The sequence below is a fragment of the Arxiozyma heterogenica genome (assembly GCF_036370985.1).
Source record: "Arxiozyma heterogenica strain weizmannii chromosome Unknown scaffold_18, whole genome shotgun sequence".
Taxonomy (NCBI): Eukaryota; Fungi; Ascomycota; class Saccharomycetes; order Saccharomycetales; family Saccharomycetaceae; genus Arxiozyma; species Arxiozyma heterogenica.
Window position 1 is genome coordinate 427,427 of NW_027042671.1, and position 25,198 is coordinate 452,624.

General features: G+C 29.8%; 10 protein-coding genes across 10 annotated transcripts; 4 read left to right on the forward strand and 6 right to left on the reverse strand.

The window, feature by feature from the left end:
- Positions 1 to 570: 570 nt before the first annotated feature.
- Positions 571 to 1,674, reverse strand: MME1 (Mme1p; the record flags this gene model as incomplete). Its single annotated transcript, XM_064858621.1, has 1 exon — positions 571 to 1,674. One exon carries the CDS (start codon positions 1,672 to 1,674, stop codon positions 571 to 573), a length of 1,104 nt encoding a protein of 367 aa, XP_064714444.1.
- Positions 1,675 to 3,257: 1,583 nt separating this feature from the next.
- Positions 3,258 to 5,717, forward strand: MLH1 (mismatch repair ATPase MLH1; the record flags this gene model as incomplete). The annotated part of the gene is made up of 1 exon (XM_064858622.1): positions 3,258 to 5,717. One exon carries the CDS (start codon positions 3,258 to 3,260, stop codon positions 5,715 to 5,717), a length of 2,460 nt encoding a protein of 819 aa, XP_064714445.1.
- A 417-nt stretch (positions 5,718 to 6,134) lies between these two features.
- Positions 6,135 to 7,997, reverse strand: CEP3 (Cep3p; the record flags this gene model as incomplete). The annotated part of the gene is made up of 1 exon (XM_064858623.1): positions 6,135 to 7,997. One exon carries the CDS (start codon positions 7,995 to 7,997, stop codon positions 6,135 to 6,137), a length of 1,863 nt encoding a protein of 620 aa, XP_064714446.1.
- An 881-nt stretch (positions 7,998 to 8,878) lies between these two features.
- On the reverse strand, positions 8,879 to 10,378 carry PWA37_002014 (uncharacterized protein; the record flags this gene model as incomplete). Its single annotated transcript, XM_064858624.1, has 1 exon — positions 8,879 to 10,378. One exon carries the CDS (start codon positions 10,376 to 10,378, stop codon positions 8,879 to 8,881), a length of 1,500 nt encoding a protein of 499 aa, XP_064714447.1.
- A 622-nt stretch (positions 10,379 to 11,000) lies between these two features.
- Positions 11,001 to 13,076, reverse strand: EAR1 (Ear1p; the record flags this gene model as incomplete). Its single annotated transcript, XM_064858625.1, has 1 exon — positions 11,001 to 13,076. The coding sequence occupies one exon, from the start codon at positions 13,074 to 13,076 to the stop codon at positions 11,001 to 11,003; it is 2,076 nt and encodes a 691-aa protein (XP_064714448.1).
- An 876-nt stretch (positions 13,077 to 13,952) lies between these two features.
- On the reverse strand, positions 13,953 to 16,748 carry HUL5 (ubiquitin-ubiquitin ligase HUL5; the record flags this gene model as incomplete). The annotated part of the gene is made up of 1 exon (XM_064858626.1): positions 13,953 to 16,748. The coding sequence occupies one exon, from the start codon at positions 16,746 to 16,748 to the stop codon at positions 13,953 to 13,955; it is 2,796 nt and encodes a 931-aa protein (XP_064714449.1).
- Positions 16,749 to 17,444: 696 nt separating this feature from the next.
- On the reverse strand, positions 17,445 to 18,710 carry DJP1 (Djp1p; the record flags this gene model as incomplete). The annotated part of the gene is made up of 1 exon (XM_064858627.1): positions 17,445 to 18,710. One exon carries the CDS (start codon positions 18,708 to 18,710, stop codon positions 17,445 to 17,447), a length of 1,266 nt encoding a protein of 421 aa, XP_064714450.1.
- Positions 18,711 to 19,383: 673 nt separating this feature from the next.
- Positions 19,384 to 21,054, forward strand: GPI10 (putative glycosylphosphatidylinositol-alpha 1,2 mannosyltransferase; the record flags this gene model as incomplete). The annotated part of the gene is made up of 1 exon (XM_064858628.1): positions 19,384 to 21,054. One exon carries the CDS (start codon positions 19,384 to 19,386, stop codon positions 21,052 to 21,054), a length of 1,671 nt encoding a protein of 556 aa, XP_064714451.1.
- Positions 21,055 to 21,377: 323 nt separating this feature from the next.
- Positions 21,378 to 22,658, forward strand: MRF1 (Mrf1p; the record flags this gene model as incomplete). The annotated part of the gene is made up of 1 exon (XM_064858629.1): positions 21,378 to 22,658. One exon carries the CDS (start codon positions 21,378 to 21,380, stop codon positions 22,656 to 22,658), a length of 1,281 nt encoding a protein of 426 aa, XP_064714452.1.
- Positions 22,659 to 23,125: 467 nt separating this feature from the next.
- Positions 23,126 to 25,144, forward strand: ROG1 (putative lipase ROG1; the record flags this gene model as incomplete). Its single annotated transcript, XM_064858630.1, has 1 exon — positions 23,126 to 25,144. The coding sequence occupies one exon, from the start codon at positions 23,126 to 23,128 to the stop codon at positions 25,142 to 25,144; it is 2,019 nt and encodes a 672-aa protein (XP_064714453.1).
- Positions 25,145 to 25,198: the final 54 nt, after the last annotated feature.

Genomic DNA, 25,198 nt, shown 5'->3' on the forward strand with positions numbered 1-25,198 from the left:
AATACAATACAATAATAAAATCAATTTGAATAGCAAAAGTAAAACTAGAAAATATCTAGGAATTATCTTCTAAAAAATATATGTTCATTGATGTTTTATTCAGTTTTAATAAGCTTACAAAAAGCATATAAATGGCTGTGTAAAAGTATATATTCTAATATTACTTGATTATTTCTTAATTTATGTTAAGCTCTTATTCTCACGTGGCAGGTTTGAAATGTTTAAGACCGGTATTATTTTTTTTTCTATTTTGTCACGCTTTTAAAACCCAAATATTTAAAGGATTCGTTTAAAACGTGAGAAAAATTTGTTGGCTACGATGAAATATTGTGTTATTAAAGTATTTAATAATGTAACCTGTTCGGTTTATTGATAATATTTACATAAAGGTATGCCTGTATATATACATACACACATATATATATATGTTGACTATTGTCTTCCCTCTTAACCCTATTCAAAATTGAAAAAGAAATAAAAGAGATGAAAAGAATATGCCAGAAGCGTATATAAGTTAAAGAACAAGCTTTACTAATATTTTGATTTGAATAAAAAAATCTATATTTGGTCTCAAGTAGAATTTTTACTACTATAATATTGTGTTCGATTTAGTACTTTAAGTGTTACTTGATACAATAGCAACATTATACTAGATTGTACACTAGTCCACACAAATCTGGGACCCATTCCATTGAAAAGATTCCATATACCTTCCTTCATATAAACCAATTGTAAACTTTTACATATTGAATTAGTTAAAACAGAGGGGGAAGTTTTAGCTCTATCATTGATAGTAGAAGGTTGTTGTGTCTGTAATCTTGTCTTAATAACATCTAATGGTGTTGTAATTATACCAGCAAGACCACCTGCACAAGCACCTGTAAGAATTTCATTGGCAATAGATAAGTCATGTTTATGCGCAAGTTTTCCCTCTAATATAAATGCCCATTGACGAAATTTTTCATAAAATGCAAACTGCAAAGCACTGAATGGTAAGTCTCTTACTAATGTAGCTTTATAACCGAAATACAATGCACTCCAACCTTCCTGTTTTATTATTGTTTGTATTGCATCTCTCAAATTTTTGTAATTGTAACCGGAATTAAAGCTTGGGTTGTTGTATCTACCTTGTAATTGTAAACGGCTCTTCAATACCTCAGAAGGAACATATACTATACTCGAAACAAAATCACCTATAAAACCAGCAGTCAAATGTGAAAACGAATCATTTAAATTCCATTGATCAATAAGTAGTCTTTTTGTGTATTCATAGGATCCAAAGAAAACAGCTGCACTGGGTAAAGATCCCAGCATTGCAGCAGTGTATCCACTGTACAGACCTCTACAAATACCTTCTTCTAAATAAATTGTTCGATATGCTTGCCACATATTTCTATATTTGGTAATATTAGGTGCACCTTGTTGTCTTGTTTTGACTGTGTCTAAACTATGCATAACAGAATCACCAATAACACCACCAAGACCACCTGCTAAAGAGCATTGCCATATTGGATTTTGTTTGTTTTCAATTATCATACTGTTATCTTCATCATTATTGCCATCATCCTCTTCAGATGGTGATGAGGTATCGCCTCCGAAATGTTTTGATAAAAATGAGTCTGTAGTATTATTTCCATCGTGGGTAAACGGTATTGATGATATAAAACTCCACATTGAAATATGTTTATGAAAGAATTGATAATAACAACAAATAATAATTACAAGTATTTAAAATAAAAATAAGAATAAGAATAGTAGTAATGGGGAGGAAAAGGGAAGATAATAGTTAATGAATATAATATAATGCTGCAACTTCTTTTTTTATTTTATTTTGTTTCTTTGGTCCTTTTCAATGAATGGAATGTGAGAATATATTAGAGGTCATTAACTATAAACAAAATTAATAAAATTCAATTTACAATTTGAATAGAATCGTATTTTCAATGACTGTTCTTTGTTTTTTTTTTTTCCTTGAATGCCACAATAACAAAAAATAAATATAGAATTTGTTGAAATTGGAAAAGACAAAAGTTCAAATGCTTTAAAAATACAATATATCCTTTAAAAAAAATCTTGTGCTCTTCTCTTTCTGAACAATTATAACTGTTAATAATATTAATATAAACTTCCTAAGGAAAAAACAAATAGTGTGGTATAATAAAAAAGGAAATTAAGGGAATAGTAAAAGGGAATGAATTAAACGACGTATGAAATATTCAAATCAAAATCTCATTTAACGATTTCTCAATAAGGAATTAACATAAAATGTAGCAATAGAAAAATAAAAAATAAATAGTACAATAAAGAGATGATATCTATATACAAGTAGACAATTAGTATAATTTATTGATGCTAAAATTCAAATAAATAGATCAATAATTAAAAAACAAAAAAAAAATAGTCGAATAAAATAAAATAAATAACTCTTCTGAGCTTGGTTTATTGAGAAAGAATTGTTTATAAAAGAAATGGGGAATCGATTATCAAAAAAATAAAGTGAAGATAAAAATAAATGAAAAGGGCAAAAAGAAATACTAATAAGTGTCCAATTGACCTGAGGTATGTAATAAAAGATGCAATGGATATTTGATTTTGATTTTGTTTATGAATCTATATATAACTAAAAGTTGAAAATTCGCATTCTCGATTATTTTTCAATTCATCTTTTAACATAAAGAAAATATTTCGGATTTTCTTTTTTTTTTTTTGCTACCCAAAGAAGACGCTCCACCCCTTTTCCTTCGAGAAGATTTGAGATTTGAAATTTTACTTTCCATCGATTTTTGTCTGCTCGAAGGAAAAAGCACGTGGACAGGATGTATGGATGTGTAGTGTTAGGGTTTGAGTTTAGGGTATTTCTACCAAACATAAGGTGTGTAACTTATGTAGTATATTGATATAGTATATTTATTAACTTTTCAATATGGCACAATATTTTTTTTCTTTTTTTTTTTTTATTTTTGGAAATTATTGATATTATTTCTACAGCAGTTAAAACATTCACTTACTTCCATGCATCAAAAATGCTATATATCTTGATAAAATAAGCAATTACGTTTTAACCTGCACAATCGCCGTAATTTGTTCGTGATAGTGTCTGTTGCTAATGATTAAATTTGGATAGTGGTTCGAAAGTTAAAACTGTTAGTAGAATTTTAACATTATATAAAGATACCCCTTCCTATAAACCATTTTTTTTTTGTTTTGTTTTTGGTTTCCTCTTTTCCAGGTGCATTTATATTGACTATTTAGTAAGGATGTCAGAGCAGCAAAGAAGAATTAAACCATTGGATGTGAGTGTTGTTAATAAAATTGCAGCTGGTGAGATTATTATATCTCCGGTCAATGCATTAAAAGAATTGTTAGAAAATTCTATAGATGCTGGTGCTACCATGATCGATGTATTAGTGAAAGATGGTGGGATTAAAGTATTACAAATTAGTGATAATGGTTGTGGTATCCATAAAAGTGATCTGCCTATACTTTGTGAAAGGTTCACCACATCTAAGTTGATTCAGTTTGAGGATTTGGAGTCTATTTCGACATATGGTTTTCGTGGGGAAGCATTGGCTAGTATATCACACATAGCTAAAGTGACGGTAACTACAAAGACTAAAGAGGATAAATGTGCATGGAAGGTTTCTTTTATGGAAGGCCGTATGTTATCTGATCCAGTTCCAATTGCTGGAAAGGATGGAACCGTTATTCTGGTAGAAGACCTATTTTATAACATTCCTTCTAGATTAAGGGCTTTACGTTCCCCAAATGATGAATATAACAAAATTTTAGATGTGTTGGGCAAATATTCCATACATTGTCAAGGTATTGGTTTCACTTGTAAGAAATTTGGTACTTCTACTCTTTCATTAACAGTTAAACCAAACCTTTCTATTAGCGATAGAATAAGATGTATATATGGGAATTCTGTTGTGTCCAACTTGATTCCATTCGAAGTAAAAGATGATATTCAGGAATTAAATATCAATAAAGTAGAAGGCCAAATTACAGATTTAAATTATCTGTCAAAAAAATCCACACCACCAATTTTTTTTATTAATAATAGATTAGTAACATGTGAACCTTTAAGAAGATCTCTACAACAAGTATATCAACTCTATTTGCCCAAAGGTAACAAACCTTTTATATATTTAAGCTTACTAATTCAACCAGACACTGTTGATGTAAATGTTCACCCAACAAAAAAGGAAGTCAGATTTTTAAACCAAGATGAGATAATTGAGAAAATTAGTTCGCATTTACAGCAGAAATTGGTAAAATTAGATTCTTCTAGAACATTTAAAACATCAACTTTACTCACTGGTTCACAAAAGAACGGTATTTCATCTACTCCGTTTTCTAACATACCTTCTTCTTCATCACAAAGAAAGACTCAAAGATTACTCGATGAATCTGGTGATAATCATTTCCTGTCTTTGTCATCCCAAAATAGAGCATTTAATAGATATGATTCAGCTGTCGCTAAAGTTAAAAGATATGACCACAATTTAATCCGTACAGATTCCAACCAATCAAAAATCACAACTTTTTTAAAATCAAATCAATACATGAATGAAGTACCTCCAATAAATAATAAGATATCTGATAAACCACAACTAACTCAAAATTCGACAGAAAACGGTACGGCCACTATTGATGAAAATAATCGACTGAGTTTTACTGAGTCTGTCACCAAGGTGTGTAACAATGAAAGTAATGAAACTATTTATCATGATAAATCGTACACAGAAACTAAAAATATTGAAAACTTATATAAAGATTTGGAAGAAAATAAAAATGATGAAATTGAAATTACAAAAATTGAAGATAGTAGTAGAATAAACTCATCTTTTGCTATGGACGTAAACAATGATCAAAAAAGTAAATATACAATTTCACCAAAAAAAAGAGTAGATGTGAATTTAACTAGTATCAAGGAGTTACGTGAAGCTGTAGATGATTCAACACATAGGGAATTAACTACAGTATTTGCCAATCTTTCATATATTGGATTGGTTGATGAGGAAAGAAGAATAGCGGCTATTCAACATGATTTGAAATTGTTTCTAGTAGATTACGGCTCAGTCTCACATGAACTGTTTTATCAAATCGGATTAACAGATTTTTCAAATTTTGGTAAAATCAATTTAGATTCAAAGTACAAGAGTGATTTGGTTTTAATGAACATTTTAAATGTATTCAATGATGTTGAACCAACCGTTAAAGAAAACATTATATTAAAGCTTTGGGAAATGAGAGAAATGATGGATGAATATTTCTCTATATCAATTACATGTGACAACAGCGAATATTCTCCTGATGCTGTGAGGATTAACTCTTTACCACTGCTATTAAAGGGCTATAATCCACCATTGGGTAAGCTTCCATATCTTATATATCGGTTAGGAACTAAGGTTAATTGGCAGGAAGAAAAACCGTGTTTTAACGATATTATACACCAAATTGCTTTATTTTATATTCCAGAAATAATACCAAAGAGTAGTACACTAAAGGAAACTGGAATTATGGCCACGAACAAGGAGATTCAAAATGAGCAAGATATTGAACTAGTTAAACGTAAAGAAGAGATGGTGTCTACTTTAGAACACGTGTTATTCCCATGCATAAAAAGAAGATTATTAGCTCCTAGAAAATTACTTAAAGATGTTGTAGAAATTGCTAATCTGCCAGGCCTATATAAAGTCTTTGAGAGGTGTTAATTAATTCATAAGATTTTTTATCAGCTATTTTACTTTTTTAAAATACCATTTATATGGTACATATAATAAGATCCCTTGATAGAAAAAAACTTCTAATAATTGATATCTTACATTTTTGTTTCTCAAATCGTTTTTTTTTTCAGTTAAATTTGTATGAGGTGTTATTCAATAGCGAATTTCAAAATGAATAAAAACAATTCTATCCTCTAATCCATATGATATTTTTATTTCATTTTTTATTTTTCTCTCTGAAATATCTAAGTGATCAATTAAATCTAGTAACAAATAATCTTGAATTGTCAGTACAAAAAGAAAAAAATATTTACTTATCTTTTTTTGGAGGATCGAAAATATTGCATGATCACATCTATAATTATACTAGTTTGATATAATGTTACATACTTTACTTATGTAATATTAATTGATAACTTCAAGTATATTATGCTCTTGTTGGAATGCTTGAATAATGGTTTTAAACTCTTCGTAAACAGCAAATTCATCTGCCTCATCTTCCTCACTATTAGAAAATACTGAATCAAATTCCTTATTACTTAATAACAAACGTTCGCCAATCTCAGTCACACTTTTAATTAGTAAAGGTTTCTTATATGTAAATCTACTAATTAGTCTAATATCATCTTGAAAAATCTTGAAAATAGGATGAATTATACCTTTTTTTGATTCAATAATTTGAACTTTATCCCATAAAATACCTAAACTTTCCAGTCTACTAATAATTATGCCCAGTCTATTAATGGAATCACCAAATATGATGGGAAGAACAGTTATTAATTCTTTCATATCGTCTGCTAATTGAATCATATCTGGTCTAGGTTCAAAAATATTATAGAATATTAAGAAGCCAATTATCCTAGAGACAATATTCAACACATAAGGAAACTTATTGAAAAGGAAAAATCCTCTATTGATATTGTCAACTAACTGATAAATAATTGATCGGGTATAAAATATGAACATATCTAATGAACTAGATGTTTGATAATATATTAAATATAGCCTTTCCATTTTCCACCTGACTGATGTTTCCAAAAATTTCAAAATAAATTCTTCAAAAAGAGAATTAGTGGTCTTTTCCTTTGTTTTAGTTAGTTTCTTAATAGAATTATTTAGTTTTTCGAGTTCTCTCTTTGCAGCATCAATTGTTTTTAAAAGTGGTCTTTGTGTAGAATCAGATGTCTTTTCTATATCCCTGTCAATAGAACAAATTTTCCAACATACTAATTCAAAAGTGTCATTATTTTGATAAATGTTCATCCCTAACGCTGCGTAAGATGAAGCTGATTGAAAAAGAGACGGTATTTCTGAATGACATTCAATGCATTTTAATGGGGAACTTTGGAAATAATCTATAAAACACAACCTGTACCACATTTTACTGAAAACTTGTTTTGATAATCCCATTGCAGTGTCATCTGTAATATATTGTTTAAATGTGGTAAGATTAAACATTTTAAAAAGTTGAATACTTTGAATAACCAAATTATTAGTTAAAGAGGGTAAATTCAATGATATAGTAGTGTTATATAGGATCAAAAAAATTTGGATCAATTTGACATTTGGAAACATCATATAGTTTGTTCTCTTCAAAAGAACTAAACAACATTTCAAAAAGCCTTCATATACAGTTAGTTGTAGAGTTTCAGACCATTTATCTTGGATATCAATCTCTAACCAGTTAAAGATTGGTTTTGGATCTAAAATTTCGTTTAATTGGTCTATTGATGCATAATACAGACTTAATGTAAATATTGCCCATAGAAGTGCATCCCAGTAGTAATCCTCAGGTGTAGATGATCCCTTCCCATTTTCTTGCTCATGGTGACGTTTTCTTCTCCAATATTGTTCCAATTGGATAAATAAATCGTTAATATCACCGACTGAAGAAAAAAATAAAGTTCCTAAATTTTCAATTGCAAAGTTTAATAGGTCAAAGCTATTCTTTTCCTGTAAATAATTTATCCAAAACTCACTAACATTCAATTCTTGTTCTAAACTCATTATTGTACTAGATGATGACATATTTCTAGTTTTCATTAGTCCAATATTAATAATCCAGTATTCATAACTTTGCCATATAGGCATTATATTGGTAATATCGTCTTTATTTCTTATTATTGTACTTTGAGATAGTATTTCCAAACTTGATTCAATACATTCCCTTTCGAGGCCCTTTCTTATACATGTCCCACATGGAATTAATCTATCACATTTCACTTTTTTTACTGTACAAAAATGGCACGCTAGTTTAGTTCTTTCCATTTCAAAATATTAATAAAGAAATCCTAATGTTGTAACCTGAGAACTTGATTAGCTATATCAATTAATTAATTTCTGTTGTATAGTTAAATATAGAAAAGTTCATTTGGATGTTCTAAACGTCATTATCTTGACTGAATATTGCAGTAGATTATCATAAACATATTTAATAAGAAATTGTTGAAAAATGGCTCACGTTTCTTCTATATTTTTATTTAATTGTTTTTTTTTGTTTGTTGAAGTTTTTCAAATCTCAAAATTCCTTGTGAAATTTTCAGACAAAGTTAAGTTATTCTTAGTATTAGAAATCCAAAAGAAAATTCCTATTTAGTAGTAAATAAACATTAAACTGCTATTATACGCTGTACTAGCTAGTCTCTCCGTGTCAATACGAATGTTTGTTCCGTTGAACGAGTCTAAGTCATGAATACAGAATACAAGAAGAAAATTATTTTGAGAAAACAACACTCTTACAAAATAATTCACAATAACTGTTAGATTATGTAGAATTCTAAATATCTTAATCAAATTGATTTTTTTAGGAATATGTATACCAAATATGTTATTCAAATTAACTCAAGTTTTAACTGTCATTGCAATGTAAAATTAATGCATCATTTACTATGATATATGAGGATATCTTATGAATTTTGAATTTTTATTTTAAATTGCAACTTATTTACTTTATGGTACAATATTATTTTTTTTAATCTGATTTTCTGTTGCGGTAATAACTATTTTATCTTAAATTTATATTCTAGTATAAATTAAACTAATAGGTATACATTTTTTATATAAATACTATTTTAACTATTCTTTCCAACTATTGCTTCTTTTTATTTTGTAATAATTTTTTTTACATTCCATCTGAAAATAGAGATAATTCAGTGGATTGGAACATGAACTGTTTTAGTTTGAAGAAAAGACTTAACACCAGCTTCTCCTAACTCACGACCAATTCCACTCATTTTGTACCCACCAAATGGTACAGAAATTTCTTCGTCATTGGAAGAGTTTATCCATACGGTTCCAGTCTTTACATCCTTTATAAACTTATTTATTGTATTGATGTTGTTAGAAAATACCATGGCAGCTAAACCATATTCACTGTTGTTTGTAAGTTTAATGACTTCCTCATATGATGTAAATTTGTAGACACAAACAACAGGTCCAAAAATTTCTTGTTGCATTAAATCAGAGGTCTGTTCTATATCTATTACAATCGTTGGAGGGATAAAATAGCCTTTTTCGACATTGATTGGGTCAGTAATTATTTGAACTTTCTTTGATTTCTTATTTAAAAAGTTATTGATTTTATCATATTGTATTCTTGAGATTACAGGACCCATTGTGCAATGTTTATCAAATAAATCAAAATTGCTCCCAAATTTATAGGTTTTTCTTGTAAAACACTTGAATAGGTCAATAAACTTTTCATATATGGATTCATGAACGTAAATTCTTGAGTTTGCAGTGCAATTTTGCCCTGAATTATGAAATATTCCCTTTGTGACTGATTCTAGAACAATATCAAGGTCACTATCCTCAAAGATGACTGCTGCAGATTTCCCACCACATTCCAATGTCACATCTTTTAAATTTGATTTTCCAGAATATTCCATAATTAATCTTCCAACTCTTGTACTCCCAGTAAAAGAAATTTTGTCTACATCCATATGATTAGCTAGTGCTATTCCTACCTTATGACCTTCTCCAGGGATAATATTGATTACTCCGGGTGGAAATCCGGCTTCTTTGAAAAGTTGACCTGCATATAGGATGGATAAAGAGGTTAATTCTGACGGCTTAATTATAACGGTATTTCCAGCAGCTAGAGCACCTTGTATTTTCCAACATGCCATTGCAAAGGGATAATTCCATGGAATAATTAAAGCAACAACACCATAAGGTTCTTCTCTGGTATAGCAGTATTTGTTTTTACTAATTGGAACAGTACTACCTACTGTAAACTTGTCTGAAGCACCACTATAAAAATGAGTCAATTCTATAACTTGATCTATATCACCCAAAGCATTGGAATGGTATGGTTTACCAGCATCTAAACAATCTAAAATAGCCAATTGGACTCTATCTCTTTTTATTAAACTAGCAAGATTTCTAAGAAGATTATTTCTTTCTGTAGGTGAAGTTTGACTCCAAATATGATTAAAACAGGTTCTTGAACTTATTACGGCTCTATCAACATCATTTTTGTTTCCAACATAAAAAGAGGTGATGATTTCTTCTGTTGAAGGGTTGATAGAATTATACTTGTTACCATTAGATGAGGGAACAAAATCATTATCAAGAAACAAACCGATAGGTTGGTGGATATCAGGCAAGCTAGAATGAGTTTGGATCGTTGTATAAAGATTGGTCATCATTCTCTCTGTGCTTCTCCCTTTTTTTATCTTAGCATTTTTTTTTCTATCAAATAATAAACTGTACTATTATACTAGCATCAATCACTTCATAAATGACAAGGAAAATAAAAAATGATAACTATACAGAGACTTTAGTATTTTATGCATTATATATATATACATGTATATGAATCAATAAACAAATTTATTATAACCAACAATAGCCTAACCCTTTTTACACATCCCTAGTCCTCTTTTGTCCTTTTTTTTGACTCCCAATTACTGAATTTATAAGTTGGAAATACTATAAATCTCATTAATTCACATTTTTCTGTACAATCTAACAATGGAACTCATTTTTTAACAAAAAATGTATATTTGATGAAGAGGGGGGGTGTTGTAGGTAAGAGTTTGTCAGTTAGTATATCACTTACACAACTAAAGTCCCTAACCAGTCTATAGCTTTATCTCTATCAATTTGATAGACATACCGTAATGGAAAATCACAACTAATATGAAATTTATAATTTATATGGTATTCCCACACACACATATATATATATTTATATCTATGTTTATGTTTATATAACCATGTATATAAATAAAAATACCCGATAAAATCCCTATCGAGATATATGTTCAATTAGTTTTGTTCAATTTCCATCATACGTTGAGGCTCGATTGAAGTGGCATAATCATTATTGTTTCTGTCCTGTTCATCCTCATCATCATCCTCTACATAATTATTTTCTATTTCATCTAGTTCACTTGCATGAGTATCACCAAGATCTTGTTCTATCATTCCATCATACTCATAATCTAAATCTTGAAGACAACTGGTTTCCGTATAATTCCCTTTATGTTGGTTTAAGCTTGAATAATGGTTCATTCCAGTACTTGAAATAAGTTTACGTATCAGCGTACGCATCGGTGATTCTCTTATTATAGCACCATTAGATTCCTTGTTGACAACAATTTTATTTAATGATGAATCATATATTGGTGGATCAGATGGCAGGTAACCCATGGATATTTCTTCGTTAATACTATGTGGAGATGTACTGTATTCAAATCCAGGAGGTGGAGGCAGTAATTTTCCAGTTGCATCTCTTAACTCCCCATTGTGATATTTATCGGTGTGTATCCTTTCATGTGCATCGTTTAGTAAATAAATATCTTCATTATCATCGTCTTCTCCTGCACTTTCTATTAAAGTATCTTGCTTATATTCCTCATAAGATGGTGGTGGCAGTTTCATTCCAGTGATTCTTGCATACCCCCATTTTTTCACATTCGCTTCAATATATACAAATCCAAAGGTTCCAAAATTGGCATGGATTCTACATGGGATATTCGCACCGATGCACGGATAAAGGTATTTGAATTTCCAACCACGAATATGACCGCCACAATCCTTTTCATTAACTTTTTTACCATTTCTAGTGAAAAATATCGTACCACTCCTTGTTCTATAACCAACACCGATAACATCACCTCTCTCACACTTAGGAAAAATCGATATTAGAGATTCATCTAATGGGAAAGATGTATTTACTCTACGATCACCATTCGAGTCATATGCTATAGAATTGTGATGTCTACCAGGCAATCTAAAATAAGGGTAGGGAGATGAGGCTAAACCAAATGATATTAATCCCTCCACTTGTTTATCCTCTAATTCATCCATGGTATCTCCACTGTTTGATTGCTGGTTATTCCATTCAAATATTTTAAATTCACAATAATAAACTTTGTTAATACATGGGATTGGTAATGTAGTCATGATTGATGCATCATAATTATTATTTAAAAAGATAACTTCAGTTTTATTTTCTACCAAAATAGTATCATTTGGTAAATTTGGATCAGGACGAAACTCCCATGCGGCTGCACCTTCATCTTCAATGTACTGTATTGTTTGTTCATTAATAACTGGATCAAAGACATTATCATTTCTATCAGATGAACCGTCGTTTCTTTCTCTATCATGATCATTCGGATCGTCAATGTTACTTCTTAAATCATAAGTATTATTATTAGCTATTAATAAAGGGGGATTCTCTCTAAGATATTCTTCTCCCTGGTGATAATAGAATTGTTCTTCTGGTGACAATAATACCAATTTAGAAACCACTTTTCCAGGATCATCTAAATAAACAGACCATTTATAAGCTTTCTTATTTTTTTTATATATCCTAGAATCACTAGTCGTTGTACTTGTCATATTCATCTGCGTGAAACATGGATCGTAATTCTCTGTCTCTGTAATGTCTGTATCATTCAGCAAATCGCCCTGACTCTGTTGTTCCATATCGTTTTCGTACAAAGACAAACGATAATTATTTCTATATATTGATAAGACATTCGCTATAGTTCTAATAACCCAGAGGAGAAGATTTGCAATAAAAATAATTAGTATAATAGATCCAATAAAGAATAATATTGAATATACATTAGGGCTTTCATTTTCGTACTGTGGTTGTTCAATCTTATCAAAGGGTAGTCCAGGATAAACTAAATCATTATCCTTGATTATCGAGCCCGATTTTGTGTCCTTATTATTTTGTGCCGGTTCATTGTATTGTATTATATCAACCATAGTTCCATCCACATATACTTCCACTTCTTGGTTAGTAGGAGACGGTAAAGCATTGATATTTTTTGGAAAAATTAATAATACTGTAGAAATTATCAAAAGCCTATTATTCCTTTGAAACATTTTTTATTTCTTTTTTGATTCAACAGTTATTTTATATTATTTTCTATTTAAAGCTTTTATCTTTTATATATTGAATCTGGTCAAGTTTTATGTTTAGAAAGAATATTAATGTGGATAAGAATATGGAAAGAAAAAATAGGTATCGATATCTAAATAAAATTGGTATTATTAGTACTAATAGAAATAGAAATGACGAAAAAATATGAAGGTACAGTAATTTGTGTATAGTAATATATTAACCTTTAACTTATTATAAGTTTCTCCTCTATCTATAAAAATATAAAAATATAATAAAAGTACACAAACGCAAACACAAAAATGAAGATAAAAAATAAAATTTAAAATGTAAAGCAATACCAAATAAACAAATAACTAAAAGTTTGGTTTGGATCGTTGTAGATCTTATATTTTTTACTAATTATTAAGTTTCGATATATATTGTGATCGACTGATCTCAGCTTCGTTATTGTGACGAAATAAATATAAAACGAATCGCAAGTCAGGATTATGTTACCACACTCAATTAAAGCTTTTCTTTCTTCTTTCTATCTTTAATATCCGTTGTTTTTTTTTAGCTGTTAAAAGAAAAAAAACAAAAGTTTCAAATAGTTTTTTTTTCAAAATTCTGAGACTGAGGTAATTCGAACCACGGCCCCTATCGTATTTGATTTGTAGGAGTGAGTGCCTCCCTCTTCAAAATATATTAGCTTCAATTCACATAGAGAGATTATAACATTAATTGCTAGCTGTCTAATAGTGTTGAAACTTTCTAATAAGTCTATTGGTTGTCTAATTTTATGCAATTCGTTAGGCTATGTATTCATGCATTCATATATATGTATATATATATATATATATATAATAATTTCGGTAATATTACGATAAATCAAATCTAGCTCCTGCATTAATTGCGTATAATAACTTTTGTTTCAGAACTGTTTTATCTCCGTAATCTGGTAGTTTTAAAAGATTCACACACGTGGATGCAGTAGGTAATCTGTCTAATTCATATTTACCTCCATTGCGTATCCCAAATTTAGGTTCTAAAGCAGAGAATCCCTTTAATGGTGCTTGAGGCACTGATGTCACAAATCGTAAAAAATCTCTTCTCTCTTTGTCATTAAATTCTTCTAAAACTTCCCAGAAATATTTAATGGTTGAATCATTTTCATCGTATCCACCATATTCAGTATGAGTTCTTAGATCCTCAATATCAACAGGCTTATGACCACCTGATATCAACATTTGAAAATCTACAGTGTTAAACATACCAAACCAATGTTGAGGAATGATGCTACCTAATCCTTCTAAGAATTTATAACTGGCTGGCTTTGCAATTGAAACTAACTTATAATGGGCTAATTTCCAAACATACTGTAAAACATTCTGTTTATTAACTTTCATTTCAGAACCATTAGGAATCAATTCTACTATTTTTTCTGGATAAAACATGTTCATGGTTTCAAAAGTTAAATCTAATTCAGTTAGTTCTTCATCAGACATATCCAGTAATGAAATTAAATTATCATATAGTGTACGATCCAAACTACGTAAATCATCAATGGTTAAGTGATCAACTCCGATTAATAACAACTTCAAGAAAAAATTTGCAAATTTTAAATCCACCAAAATGTGATCATATAAACATTTCCCAACTATTTTCCCTAAAAACAAAATAATTTTCAATGACTCTTGATCAGTGATAGCTTTAGGATATATTTCGTGTAATTCGTTTGTATTAAAAAGTTTATATTTAGAATCATCCTTGAATCCCTCCTCAATCACGGAGGTTAAAAATTCCTTTGTTACACCTCCACCATCGATACCTTCTTCTCTACCAAATTGATTAACAAAAGTTACAGATAACTTCGATTTTAAATCGGAACCATAATTATATGCATCCATAGCATCTTCCAACACATGTTCTCTAGATATAGTAGCTGATCTGCTTCCACCATGCATAGGAAGTCTTGCAGCATCTTGCAATATTTCATTGGTTAATAAATTCATTACATTATCATAACCCATTGCATGTTTATCAGTTTCAATCAAAAAATAAAAATAATCCACACGTTGATTAAATGGGATAAAAAATGGACTTTTTATTAAAATATTCAACTTTCTAAATGGTCTGGACATAATTCCATGGTATTTCTCTTTCAATAATTTCTCTAACACAACATTTCTCTTTTCATAGATATCTGAACTAATACCTATATTCATTTCCTGTTGAAATAACTCTTCATACTGAATTAATATTGGATATATATTAGTATCAATAAATGACTCATCAGTAGCACACCAAAAGCTTTTATTTGTTCTTGAAAAGAAATATCCTCTTGAGTCCCTAAGATATAATTGAGTTAACAAAGATAAATCATCTTTTATATCAAATAATATATTATCAATTGTTTGTGTGGTAGTTTTACCTATCGACACTATTTCATTGGACCTTGAATTCCAGAGAGTGTTAAAAGTAACTTCTTTTAATATTTTGGTTAATAATGTTACCAAAGGCAATGACAAATATGAGCGCGTTGAATTAGAAAGTAAATCTGCATCTGTAGCGAATTGTAAATATAACCTTGTCAAATCTTTTGTAATTCTATATGCAGGTGGCATCGATGTAATATTGCTCTTATTGTGTAGATTTAACTTCATAAGGCTTTCATATAGAAGCATATTAAGAGATTGTTTAGCTAATAAGATCATTAAAATATTATTTCTATTCTCAGAGTATTTGCTAATTTGTAAAAGATTGTCAATAATTGTGAGTGGTAAATCCGGAGCATTGTCTTGTAGAGAAGTACATGATAATATTTTTTCTATAAAACTTTTTTCTAGAGTTAGTGATGAATATTTTAAAAAGCAAAAAGTCGCTTTGTCTAAATGGTTAATAATGTCAAATACCATGAAGTAGAATTCATCAGACACTTTGGATTTCATAGTGACTAAGATATAGCACATATTGTTTAGAAGAAAACTGCCATTGTGAAAATTTTGAAAATTTTTTGGAAATAGTTTATATTTGACAATTGAACAAAATAAATTATAATCAGGTTGAATACTTTCTAAAAAATTTATTAGCCAAGGATCTGAAGCAGATATTTTTTGTAATGATAAAAATTGGCAGAGAGCTTCTGCACTATTTGATGAAAGAGCTCCTTTATTTGCAACATTTTTTAGAAAAGGAATCACCCCATTGTTAATAAATAAATCCATATTCAGAATTTCTAATCGTAAATTAATACCCCTTAATATATTTATTAAGCATGATTCAGTCTGTAAATGGCCTAATATATCAATCAAAGCATTATTGCTATAAGGTTTTTCATATAATTGGCAAGAGTTTTGTATATTGAGCAAAGCATTATTAAGATCTGACTCAGACATCCCAAAAGCAAATAATTTTGACTTAAAAAGTATAATCAATGCTAGTTGTTGTCTTGTATTTAAATTGGCACATGTTGGGCTATATAAAAATCTTTTTAGATCTAATCTTTTTCTTATGAATTTCTGGATGGTTCTGATTGCTTCTTCTTTCTCTCTATTTTCAGCTCTTCTTTTTCTTTCTTGTTCTGCTCTTTGCAAAATATCCTTTTTCGTAGTGGACCTATTTTTAGTTCCTAAATTAATGACTCTTCTTCTTGTTTGACCACCAAAATTCAGCATTGTAATTAAATGCTATGATGTACTGGAAATATGTATAATGTATACAAGGGAACTGTTTTAATTACTATTAAATACTTTAGATTACTCTATTCCAAGTTATCAAATAAGTGAAGCTAGTTAATACTCGCTAACATATAATTAGTGATAGTTTTTGAATTATTTGTAATATTTCCTATTTTAAATATGAACATTTCAGGAGCCTGGTAGTCATTACGTAATATCTAATTCACTCAAAATCAATTTTTTTTTTAGTAGACAATATTTTTCACTCTTTAATTTTTCTAATCTTTTTTATTTTTCTAATAAAAAAAATTCGAAATCTAATATTATTGATACTGAGACGTTGTGTCAATAGGCATTACAATGGAATCTGAGAATCCATGAAGTCAAAAACTATATAATTAAAGAGTTCAAAACAAAATGCTGGCGATAGATATTGTAGTGTATCTTCTTTATAATTGTTCCTGCATATCTTAATCGTTAATTTAGATATTTTGAATAAAATACTTATAGATTATGTAAGTTCATATATATTACATGAAAGGATGAAATATGCTAATAATCAAATGACAGAATTCGACTTTTTACGAATATATTTGTTTTATCTAAAATAATGCATCAGGTAACAAAACTACAAAAAAAAAAAAAAAGAAAAAGAAAAAAAAATATTGGTAACTTTTTATAAGAATAGAATCATTATGCTGAAGATTTTTTCTTTTTTGTAGCTTCAGCCACTAATTCTTCGAAAACTTGAGCTTCTTCTTGTTCTGCCTTAGTTCTGTATGCTCTTTGGAAGACTTTACCTAGTATTTTTAATGCTTCAGCTCTTCTTATTCTAGTATTTAAATCAACAGTTTGATCTTCAAGAACCTTTTTACACGCACCTCTCAAGTTTGACATAATTTCGAATTTAGAACCATGCCATGCTGCAGATAATACTTTACCCATTAATAACTGTTCTTGTCGAGCCATTTCTGCTTCAGTTGGTTTTTCAATTTCTATACCATTTTTGTCAAATATAGGTTCGTTCTTCTCGGTGGCATCTTTCATCTTCTCTAATTCTTGCATTGTGTGTTGTGCATCAAGAGCAGCAGATACAGTTCTTAAGGTATCCATGACTACACCACCCTTAGCTTTCATAGAATGGAAAATTCCTCCCCATCCAAAAAAGTTTTGTGATCCTAGAAATATTCTTGCTTGTTCACAATATACGTCGCCAATTGTATGTAATATATCAAGACCAAATGATTCCATCTTCAATAGATTTGCCTCCTCTTCAAATTTTTTTTCAAACGATAATTTACAGTCATCGTCATAGGAACTTTCGGTTAGGATAGAAAGTCTATCAATTAAAATCTTGCTTAAAGCTTCGATTTGTTTTTCCTTTTCAATAGCTTGTTCTTCTTCAAATTGTTCTAATTTAGTCTTTTTTTTTTTCTTCTCCTTGTCAGTGTCTTGATCCGTATTGTTGCTTTCATGGATGGTTAAATGTTTAATATCACCATCTAATTTTGTTTGATTATGTGACTCATTAGACTGTTGTTGTTCTCGCTTCTTTTTTTCTTCTTCCTCTTTTTCTTTTTCTCTTTGTTTTTCAGCTTCATCCTCATTTGACAATTCTTCACTCTTTTGTAAATTTTTTAGTAATTGTAACTCACCGATGTATGACGCAAAAGCATCACCGCCAAAGATAACATTGAATTGTTCAGCAGCATCTTCAAATCCACCCTTTGGAATGGCTTCTTTCTTCCCAAACTTATCATATTTAGCACGAAGAGTCTCATCACTCAACACTTGATACGCCTCAGATATAGCTTGGAATCTTTTTGTAGCTGTTGGATCATCAGGATTCTTATCAGGATGTTCTTGAATAGATTTTTTTCTGTATGCCTTCTTAATCTCCGCTGCAGTAGCTGTTGGTTGGATGCCCAAAAGATCGTAATACGCAGTGTCAACGACCATATTCGTCTAACTTCGAAAATATAATCAAGATGATAATAATTCTGTGGTCTATTTATTCGTCTGTTTTTAACACACAGTGTGTGAATCCCATAAAAAAGCGCCTGGTATCTAAATATATAATTTATAAAGGTTGAAGTAATTGCTAAAGCAGCACTCCAAAGCACAAAATAGGATACTAGACAGAGGTTAGACAGTTATGGATCGTCAAATTTTATGTATTGGAATGAATGCTGTATACAATTGAGATTAAGCATATGTTTTTTGTTAGGAAAAAAAAAAGCCTGAAGTAAAAGATGAACTGTCTTTTTTCTTTTTTTTTTCTTTATTTCCAGCTTTATTGAAAGAAGCAAGAAAAGAAAATAAAGATATTCTTCAAAAAACTATTTAGGGTTATAAAGCTTTTGCCCTAAATTGGGGAGTTTATTTATTAGGGTTTAAGGTAATTTCTCTAACTTTTACTTCAGAACTACTGAAAGATGAAGGGCTCGACACGAAACAACGAAAATAATACAATTTTTAACAACGATTCCATGTATGGAACAGAATTAGTGAATTTATGATGCATAAACATAACAAGATATATATATATATATGTATGTATATATAGGTACATGTACGTATATGTTTTCTCAATGAAAGCTGTCGAGAGAAGGAAACATTTTCAGGAACTTAAATGTGGTTGTTTGGAATACTGTTTCTATGGAGACTCTTAAACAGTCTTATTTCTAGGACGTATTTCCAAGCAGATGAGTTTTGGCAAACATTAGAACCTGCACATTGGAAAGCGTTTGGTTATGGAACAATTACATGGGAATGGAAAGAGGGATTCCGAAGTTATGCATTCCCCTTTTTATTTGAAATTGTGTATCGCTCTATATTTTTATGGAAATCATTATATAAATTTATAGGGTTAAATATGGATTGTTGGAATGCTATAGAATATAAAGCAGTCTTATATCTACCCAAGATTTTAATGGCCCTTATTGCAGCAATTGGTGAATATTATATGTGCCTCTTTATAACAAACTTTTTATGTCATATAAATTACGAAAAAAAATCTTTTGCAAAGGATCAAACATACAAAGAGAAAGTGACTAAAACTGTTTTAATTTTAACAATGACAAATTTCTTTAATGGATTTTTTATCACTCGAACATTTATAAATTCATTTGAAATGACATTAACTTCCATCTCCCTATATTATTGGAAATGGAATAACATTGGTTTAGAGCAATTCTCCTTTCAAATGTCTTTATTTTTAGCTTTATTCACGTGTTTACAGAGACCAAGTAATGGTATTATATGGATTATTCTTGGTTGTAGTTTACTTTATAATCTTTTAAGAGATAAACAATATTCAATTGTTACGCAACTATTATACTATGTCATGAGAAATTTTATTATTGCTTTAATCTTTAACTGTATTATTGATTATCATTTTTACCATAAGTTGGTATTCCCAATATTTAAATTTATTGAATTTAATTTTACAACACCATTATCACAGTTCTATGGCGTTGCACCTTGGCATTTCCATATATTGCAAAGTTGTCCTATCCTTTTAGGTTACAATATCCCATTTTTCATTATTGGATTTTTTGTTTCAAACAATTGTCAAAAAGAGTCATCATTTTATAAATTATCCCCACATTTCACTATGAAGTTGGCTCTTATAGTTAATTTAATAATATATTCATGTCTACCTCATAAGGAGTTCCGTTTTGTATTTCAAATTCAACCTTTCTTTTTGTTATATGCAACTTTAGGGGTCTTAAGAACAATTAATCATATTCCAAGGTGGATTATTTATTCTGTACCATTAATTTCAACAATTGGATTTATCATAGTCGATTATTGCCATGAGGCTGGATCTATTGAGGTCATAAAATATCTACATAATTTAGATGAAATTGAAAGTCTTGGATTTGTTATGCCATGTCATTCAACCCCAGGTCATTCATATCTTCATAGGGACGATATCAAAGATCTGTGGTCGATATCTTGTGAACCACCTCTAACCCTTTTAAATGCAACAGATGTTTCGATTAGGTTATCAAAGTATATGGATGAAAGTGATCATTTTTATAATGATATTCCAAATTTTTTTAATAAGTATTTTTCAGATACGAAGAATAATAATAACTCAGTTAAATCTAAAGAATTCGATAGAATATGGCCTCAATATTTAGTAGTATTTGAACATTTAAATAGAGAATTTTTGAGCTTATATTTTCAAGAGAATGGAACGTACAAAGAATATAAACGATTTTTCAATACATTATCTCATTGGGATTCTAGAAGGTTAGGAGATATTATTATTTACAAAAAAATAGATATATTATAATACAAATGGAGTCTTATATATTCTGTTTCTCTTTCTTATGAATTGTTCATTATATATCGAGTGATTTCTATGTAAGTAACCATATCTTTTTATTATAACGACTCTATACATATTTTCTAATTTTTGGATATCTCTTATTTCTTTTAATTCTGTATGTGGTTTAAGTCTCTTAAAATAAAATATATTTATTCCCTTCTCTTGTAAATAAAACTAGAAAGAGAAGTAAATCTGGTTCAATCCAATATAAATGTATTTAAATAAAAGGATAAAATAGAACAGAAATAAAGTAGAAGTACGATTCAGAACATATCGATGGATTATTAATGTTAATGTATCACCCAACTGTAATTACTCGTCTGCTTCCTGTAATTTTTAGGAATGGTTATAAAAGATCTGATAATATTATAGGATTAGAAAAGTTCCCGCTGGGAAGGTTTACGTTAAGAGAGGAAACTTACTCTACTGTAGCTGATATTAATAATGGTGGTAACATTAGTGATAGAATTAGGATACTACCAAAAAGTTTGATTTCCACTGCAAACAAATATGTAGAGAAATTGTTGGAACTAGAAGACTCATTATCAAAGGGGCAAGAATTTAGTGTAGAATCTCAACAAGAATTCTCTAAACTTTCTTTAATTAATGGGGTGTTTGAAAATTATAAATCTATGCTTAATGATGTAGAAGAATTGCAGAATTTGATTGAGACAGATATTACTTTGAAAGAGGAAGCCACTGAAGAACTGGATAAAATGATACCGAAATTTAACGATTGTTCCAATAAATTATTGGAACATCTGATTCCATCACATCCTTTTGCTGAAAAGCCGTGTTTACTCGAATTGCACCCAGGGGTGGGTGGTATTGAAGCAATGAATTTCACGCAAGATTTATTTAATATGTATATGGGATATATTAATAAAAAGAAATGGAAGTCCCATGTAATATCAAAACAAAAAAATGAAAGTGGATCAGGTTTAGTTAGTGCCATTCTTAGTGTTGACGAATTGGGATCTTATGATAAATTAAGATATGAAGCTGGAGTACACAGAGTACAAAGGATACCTGATACAGAGACAAAGGGTAGAACCCATACGTCTACAGCTGCAGTTATTGTTTTACCACAAATGGGGGATGAATCCGATAAAGTAATAGATGCATATGAAAGAACTTTCAAACCTGATGAAATTAGAATTGATGTAAAACGAGCAAGTGGTAAAGGAGGGCAGCACGTCAACACAACTGATTCGGCAGTAAGATTAACACATATTCCAACTGGAATTGTTGTGTCTATACAAGATGAAAGGTCACAATTAAAAAACAAAGCAAAAGCATTTACAATTCTCAGAGCGAGATTGGCAGAAAGAGAGAGAAAGGAGAAGGAGGAGAAAGAAAGAGCAGCAAGGAAGGAACAGGTGACAACCACAGATAGGTCAGATAAAATTAGAACATACAATTATCCACAGAATCGAGTCACTGATCATCGTTGCGGTTTCACAGTTCATGATATAGGTGGAGTAGTATCTGGTGAAAAACTACAAGAAATTATCGATGCAGTAAACAAATTTGAGATACAACAGAAATCAAAAGCTCTTTTAGAATGATAGGTGGGGAGGCTCGTCCTTACAAATATCTACCTTATTGATCCATTATCTTTCTTCTCTTTTTCTCCCATCCTATCTATCACATATCCTATCTGTATATAAGCAAATGAATATAGGTGTATATAGAGATAGGTATGCATGTAAATATATTATTCTCAATATTATACTTGACTACTGCTTGTGGAATGATTATCTCCTTCCTTTTCTTTAAATTTCTAGCAAAGGGCACTAACAAAAATTAGCAATATTTGCAAAGAAACAAAAAAGTGATAAAGACATTCTACTAAAAAAATTGTTAAATATTACGATGGCAGTTATACATAGCATGTTCGCAAACTTTGAACAACTCATAAAGTTACATATGATGTCTCTGCACGCATCAATCTCTTATTTAAATATTCTATTACCTGGATATTGAAGTCTATGTATTTCTTCAAGTATTAATAGATGGTAATGAACTCCAAGAAATGACTGCAAGAGATCAGAATGTATGGTTTCATTATAGATCATCATTAAAGATTGGCGAACTAGAGAGATTCATAATTAAATATGATTTGTATGAAGGTGCTGTAATTCCTGAGGATTTAACATTGGATTCCTTATGGTTAAGGATCAAAAACATTGAACAACTTTCGTATAGAGCAGGTTATCTTATGGGTCCGTATTTTATATATACAGATTTAAGGACAGAAAATTATCATCATTCACAAAGGATTATCTATTCAGCTGATCAGCCAAAATTTGAACCTAATTTACAACCTCAACAACAGAGTATAGTGGAATTACCTGTTCATAGAATTCAGAAGCGGTATGTTTGGATTGTAGATGTTATAAGTCAAATTCTTTTTTCTACAACCACAAAAGTTACCTTTGAGTTGTCCATTGGTACAACTAGAGGTTCAATTGATTCTAAAAATATTGATTTTCTTCCAAGTCTGGCTACATATTCAGATAAACTACAAGTAACTAGATTAACAACATTAGATATATGGAAATTGTCTTCACAATTGTCCTTGAAATGCGACAGAGATAAACCTAAACATTTGATTATTTTAACACATGGATTGCATTCAAATGTGACCACTGATATGGTTTATATACAAGAACAAATTTACAATCAACAAAAAAATTACCCAAATGAGAATTTAGTGGTAGAGGGGTTTCCTGATAACGTTTGCCAAACAGAGAAGGGTATAAAATATCTTGGAACAAGAGTTGCCGAGTATATTGTATCCAATTTATATGATAAAAGTATAAAAAAAATATCTTTTATTGGTCATTCCCTCGGTGGTCTTGTCCAGACTTTTGCAATAGCGTATATTGCTGTTAAATATCCATGGTTCTTTGAGAATGTGGAACCAGTAAATTTTATTGCTATGGCATCTCCTTTGTTGGGTATTGTAACGGACAATCCAGCCTATATAAAGATGCTACTTTCATTTGGTGTTATTGGTAAGACAGGACAAGATTTAGGATTAGATAAATGTCCCAAAGATGATAATGCACTATTATATTTATTGTCTGGGGAACCTGTCAGAGCTATTTTATCAAAATTTAAAAGGAGAACTCTGTATGCTAATGTGGTGAATGATGGTATCGTACCTTTGTATACAGCGTCATTACTATTTTTAGATTATGATGAGATCTTAAATTCATTAAATGAAAAATGTGTGGATAAGACAGTTGATAGTGAAAATATCACTATTTCAGATAATACAAGATTTTTCCAAAAAAATTTTATTAATCCGTTAAATAAAATTATGGGTGTTTGGGCACCACAAATGTCTTCTGATGGAAAAAGGAATAAGGATTCTAAACTACCTAAAGTTTCAATATTAGAATCTGCGACATCAATTTTACTTCCACCCCTACCAGATAAAGCATATATCATGGATCCAAATTCTCGTGAATTATGTATTATTCATGATAAAATTTATACAGAAGATGATATTCCACCAGTAAAAGACATAGAAGAAAGTATATATAATAGTAGTAATATCTTATTACAACCATTCACAATTGATAAAAGACAAAAAGAAAAATATCAGAAATTAGAAGAGACAATTGCAAGGCGATGGCATAAAGGTCTTTCATGGAGAAAAGTGATTGTTAAGTTGAAACCGGATGCTCATAATAATATTGTTACAAGAAGAAGATTTGTTAACGCATATGGGTGGCCGGTTATTGATCACATGATTGATAATCATTTTAAAGGAGATATTTCTGAAAATAGTATAAAGTTTGATAGTTATATGGAAGATTATAGAAAGATTAAAGATGAAGACATTCCTATGAAATATCAATGGATAGTCAGAAAGGAGGAGGAAAGTATTTTTGATGTTGGTCCTACTGGAATGATTTCAACAATGGCCGAAATGTTAGATAATTTCACCCAAAAACAATTGATAAAAAAAACCAATATGCATACTGATTTAAAAGAAGAAATAAAAAAATATGAAGAGATGAATAACACTTTGTTACATTGACAAATGTTGAAAGACAGTATATAAGGAAGTAACTGCATAAAAGCGTCAATGAAG